The sequence below is a fragment of the Homarus americanus genome, unplaced genomic scaffold (assembly GCF_018991925.1).
Source record: "Homarus americanus isolate GMGI-L3 unplaced genomic scaffold, GMGI_Hamer_2.0 scaffold4896, whole genome shotgun sequence".
NCBI lineage: Eukaryota > Metazoa > Arthropoda > Malacostraca > Decapoda > Nephropidae > Homarus > Homarus americanus.
The window spans coordinates 9,152,587-9,158,174 of NW_024749657.1; the positions used below are offsets into that span (position 1 = coordinate 9,152,587).

General features: G+C 50.1%; 1 protein-coding gene across 1 annotated transcript; it reads left to right on the forward strand.

Moving 5' to 3' along the window:
• Positions 1-1,028: 1,028 nt before the first annotated feature.
• LOC121853507 (serine/arginine repetitive matrix protein 1-like) lies at positions 1,029-4,612 on the forward strand. Its single transcript, XM_042347659.1, has 2 exons — positions 1,029-1,037; positions 3,110-4,612. Exons 1-2 carry the CDS (start codon positions 1,029-1,031, stop codon positions 4,610-4,612), a joined length of 1,512 nt encoding a protein of 503 aa, XP_042203593.1.
• Positions 4,613-5,588: the final 976 nt, after the last annotated feature.

The following is a 5,588-nucleotide window of genomic DNA, read 5'->3' on the forward strand; positions in this document are numbered from 1 at the left end:
GGGGAGGGGTGTGTGGGGGGGGTGAGTGTGTGGGGGTGGGGGGAGGGTGTGTGTGGGGGGTAGGGTGTGTGGGGAGAGGCAGTGTGTGGGGGTGGGGAGGTGTGTTGTGTGTGGGGGTAGTGAGTGTGTGTGTCTGTGGAGAAAGGAGGTGTGTGTGTGTGTGTGTGGGGAAGATAAACAGAGAGTACTAAACACAAATCCTTAACACCACTGAACCAAAACCTCAGAATGGCACCTGGGGAGTCAGCCGCTTAGTGCCAGGGGACCATTGTGGCACCGTCTGCAACCGACTAAGCAGGTGCCATTATTACCGAGAGAGAGAGAGAGAGAGAGAGAGAGAGAAAAAACAACCAGATTATATCCACAACATTCTCCAGCGGATGATTGGACTGTTTTTACTCAGCTCTTCCAATCGTATACACAGGATTCGAATTACCACACGCATTCCAATCACGCAGTCAACAAGGCATACTGACTAGGAGACAACAAACAAGCCAGGGAGGTTAGGGTTGGGCAGAGTAGGTCAAGGGTAGGTCACGGTAGGTCAGAACAGGTCATGGTGGGACAGGGTAGGTCAGAACAGGTCAAGGGTAGGTCAGGGTAGGTTAGAGGAAAGGTCAAGGTTGGTCAGGGTAGATCAGAACAGGTCAGAGTAGGATAGGATAGGTCAGGGTAGGACAGGATAGGTCACGGTAGGACAGGATAGGTCAGAGGAGGTCAAAGATAGGGTCAAGGTAGGACAGGATAGGTCAGGGTAGGACAGGATAGGTCACGGGAGGTCAAGATTAGGTTCAAGGTAGGTCACGACATGTTAAGAGTAGGTTCAGGTAGGTCAGCGGAGAGATCAGGGGAGATCGGGGTTGGTCAGGGAAGGTCACAACAATGCCAGAGTAGGTCAAGGCAGGTCAGCGGAGAGATCAGGGGAGATCGGGGTTGGTCAGGGAAGGTCACAACAATGCCAGAGTAGGTCAAGGCAGGTCAGCGGAGAGACCAGGAGAGATGAGGGGAGGGTCGAAGTAGGTCAGAACATGTCAAGAGTAGGTCAAGATAAGTCAGAGGATGAGGTGGTTAAGGGGAAGAGTCTACAAGCCTCAAGGTGTTACTGGGAACAAAAACCAAAAGGTCGAAGATGTTTATGTGAACCCTTTACACTTTGGCCTTTAAAGCGTTTTATCTGAGATTGTGTTATCCTCCTCCTCCAGCACCGGGTGAGGGGGAGGGAGGGGTGAGGGAGGGGTGGGGAGGGAGGAGGGGGAGGGAGGGGTGGGAGGGGAGGGGTGAGGAGGGGTGAGTGAGGGGGTGAGGGGAGGGGTGGAGGAGGGGTGAGGACAGAGTGAGGGGTGGGGAGGAGGGGGAGGGAGAGGAGATGGGTGAATGGAGGGGTGAGGGAGGGGTGAGGAGAGGGGAGAAGAGGAGGAGTAAGGGAGGGGAAGGAGAGGGAGTAAGGGAGGGGTGAGGGAGAGGGAATAAGGGAGGGGGTGAGGGAGGAGGAGTAAGAGGAGTAAGGAGGGGTGAAGGAGGGAGTAAGGGAGGGGTGAGGGAGAGGAATATGGGAGGGGTGGGAGGGGAGAGGGGAGTAAGGGAGGGGTGAGGGAGAGGAGTAAGGGAGGGGTGGAGGGAGAGGAGTAAGGGAGGTGAGGGAGAGGGGAGTAAGAGAGGGGTGAGGGAGAGGAATATGGGAGGGGTGAGGGAGAGGAGTAAGGGAGGTGTGAGGGAGAGGAGGTAGGTCAGGTCAGATTTAATGCGGCGCTTGTAAGTCTGGTTGGTAGGAAAGACCATTTGTTTCAGCATTAAATTCAAAGATAATAGCTGTACTTTTTTCTTCTAATTTTTGTATTTTTCCTAATATAATTTTTCTGTATATCTATAATAACTAGTTGTGTATTTGTCTATCAATCTGTCGAGTTAATTATCAGTCTATCTATCGGTGCTTCGATTTATGTTTGTACGTATGTGGTGTAATGGTCAACATGCTCGCCTCGCAAGCTAGTGGACCCGGGTTCGATCCTCGGGCAGGGTGAAACTATGGGCAAGTTTCTTTACGCCATTTGCCTCTGTCTACCCAGCAGTAATTGGGGACCTGGATGTTAATCGATTTATGGATCGTGTTCCGGGGTCATGCAGCTCGTTAACTCAGGGTGTGGTTGTTGTGTTGGTGACAGCTTCTACACCTTAAACAAATTCACGCCTAGGGCCGGCCATCCTCGTTAACGGCACTAATAGTCCAATAATATAGATTTGACTCTTATATTTTAGAGATAATTACACTGTATCGATCCTTTATATCAGTTTTTGTATTTCGAATGTTCAAACTAATCCAAATATGTGAACGATCATGTGGATTTATAACTATAGAAACTATAGATATGCATTATAATTACTGACCTGACCTGACCTGGCCTGACCTGACCTGACCTAACCTAACCTAACCTAACCTACATTTATTTAAGTAGAATGTGGTTGTGTTTTGACAATAAGTGACCATTTGTGAAGTAATTTCCACTGTTATGCTTATATAAACAAAACGTCATTTAACACACACACACACACACACACACACACAACACACACACACACACACACACACACACACACACACACACACACACGCACACATACACACACACACACACACACACACGCACACGCACACACACACACACACGCACGCACACACACACACACACACACACACACACACACACACACACACACACACACACACACACGCACACACACACACACACACGCCATAATAATACCGACTAATTAGACTTTATCACAACCTAACGGGAGGAAAGTGACCGCAGGTAAAAATTAAAATTATTAAAGAATGGTTAGAGGTCAAAGGTCACCACTAATGAGTCAAACCTTAACAACAAGTGACTCTAATGACATCAAGCACAGAAAGTCAAGGATGAGAAGGACAGTAAGGTCAAAGTTCACCGCTAAAGGTCGAGAAGTAGGACAATTATCTTGCTGTGTGTGAGTAAACCTAACCTAACCTAACCTAACCTAACCTAACCTAACCTAACCTAACCCAACCTAACCTAACCTAACCTAACCTAACCTGTATAACAGATGGCAGACACACTCCCTCCCCCACAAGCAGCAGAGCTCATTAGGGGCCGCCCATCAGCAGACACCCCCACAAGCAGAGAGCTCATTAGGGGCCGCCCATCAGCAGACACCCCCCACAAGCAGCGAGCTCATTAGGGGCCGCCCATCAGCAGACACCCCCACAAGCAGAGAGCTCATTAGGGCCGCCCATCAGCAGACACCCCCACAAGCAGAGAGAGCTCATCAGGCCGGCCATCAGCAGACACCCCCAAGCAGAGCTCATCAGAGAGACACCCCACAAGCAGAGAGCTCATCAGGGCCCGGCCATCAGCAGGCAAGCAGCAGGCTCATTAGGGGCCGCCCATCAGCAGACACCCCCCACAAGCAGAGAGCTCATCAGGCCCGGCCATCAGCAGACACCCCCCAAGCAGAGAGCTCACCAGGGCCTGCCATCAGCAGACACCCCTCTCCTTCAAGCAGAAACCTCATCAGGGGCCACCCATCAGCAGACAACCCCCCTCAAGCAGAGAGCTCATCAGGGGCCGCCCATCAGCAGACAGCCTCCACCTCCTCAAGCAGAGAGCTCACCAGGGACCGGCCATCAGCAGACACCCCCCTTTCCCCAAGCAGAAACCTCATCAGGGGCCTTCCATCAGCAGACAACCCCCTCAAGCAAAGAGCTCATCAGGGGCCTCCCATCAGCAGACAACTCCCCTTCAAGCAGTGGCTCATCAGGTGCCGGCCATCAGCAGACAACCTCCTGCCTCCTCAAGCAGAGAGCTCATCAGGGCCGGCCATCAGCAGACGACCCTCCTGCCTCCTCAAGCAGAGAGCTCATCAATCAGCAACAACCCTCCTGCCTCCTCAAGCAGAGAGCTCATCAGGGCCGGCCATCAGCAGACGACCCTCCTGCCTCCTCAAGCAGAGAGCATCAGGGCCGGCCATCAGCAGAGAGCTCATCAGGGGGCCATCAGCAGACAACCCTCCTGCCTCCTTAAGCAGAGAGCTCATCAGGGCCGCCCATCAGCAGACACCTCCCTGCCTCCTCAAGCAGAGAGCCCATCAGGCCGCCCATCAGCAGACACCCCTCCTGCCTCCTCAAGCAGGAGCCCATCAGGGAGGCCCATCAGCAGACACCCCTCCTGCCTCCTCAAGCAGAGAGCCCATCAGGGGCCGCCCATCAGCAGACAACCCTCCTGCCTCCTCAAGCAGAGAGCCCATCAGGGGCCGCCCATCAGCAGACACCCACAACCCTCCTCCCCCTCAAGCAGAGAGCTCGCCAGGGGCCTCCCATCAGCAGAGACACCCTCCTCCCCCTCAAGCAGAGAGCTCATCAGGGCCGGCCATCAGCAGAGAGCTCATCAGGTGCCGGCCATCAGCAGACAACCCTCCTGCCTCCTCAAGCAGAGAGCTCATCAGGGCCGGCCATCAGCAGAGAGCTCATCAGGGGCCGGCCATCAGCAGACGACTCTTAAAACACAAGGCCGAAAATAAGCAGAGCATAAAAGCAGACTCAAGCCTCTCCCGCCATATTTCGTTCATATCTAAATGAAATCTAACTTCTTTTACAAAACGAATTAAGGGAATAAAACTGCGACAAACACTTTTTAAGCTAATAACAAATGCATGAAAGCGTGACGTACTGTAGCGGGAAAATACATTATTTCAAAAATTTTGGCTAAAGAGAAAATAGGAATTAAAGTTTTGTACCAGTTATCCCTCACAAACCGGAGGGGAGACTAGTATGTTTTTCAGAATTGGTTTTCATTGATAATCATAACATTTTACTGCACGAGGTGATACCAGATGGATTTTATATGAGTAGCAGAGATTTATAGCTGTGAGACTCTATGTTAGACTAAAGAAGGATTCGTTATGTATGTATGTATGTATGTATGTATGTATCAGTGACGTATTCTTAATGAATGCCTAGTAGAAAGCAAAATATATTTTTAAATAGTATCTTCAATAATACAGATTTAATTTTAGAGTCTTCACAGTTTTCACTCAGTCAAGTGGAGGAGACTCATCGTCCCTGATGAATGCGTGCAGAAGCACAAGCCGCATGCCCTCAATGAACATATGGACGTAACCACCCTATCAATAACATGCTAAAATGATCTTTATTGTGTTGGAACATAAGGAATTTGAGCCATTTTAGTCAAATTTAATATTTTTTTTTCCCTTAACCCTTTCACCGCGTGTCACGCGCTCGCTATTTTATTCTGGCTACCGCCAGACGATTTTATTCAGCTTAGGGTAACCTTCTGCTGTGAAAGGGTTAATAAGCATGAAGTCTTATATTATACGGTGATATTATATTACCTAAGAGTTGTTGTTCCATAAGAGTGGCTATTTAATAAGGTTTCTGTAAATGTAATGTGTACAAATGCATGCACATTGAAAACTGCATTCACTTGTCGAGAGGCTGTGTAGACCAGCGGCGGCTGGACAAAACTGGTCCACATTAATAATTTTTAATGTTTCTAAATAACCCGACAGTCCGCTTTCAGTTGTAGTTTTTTCTC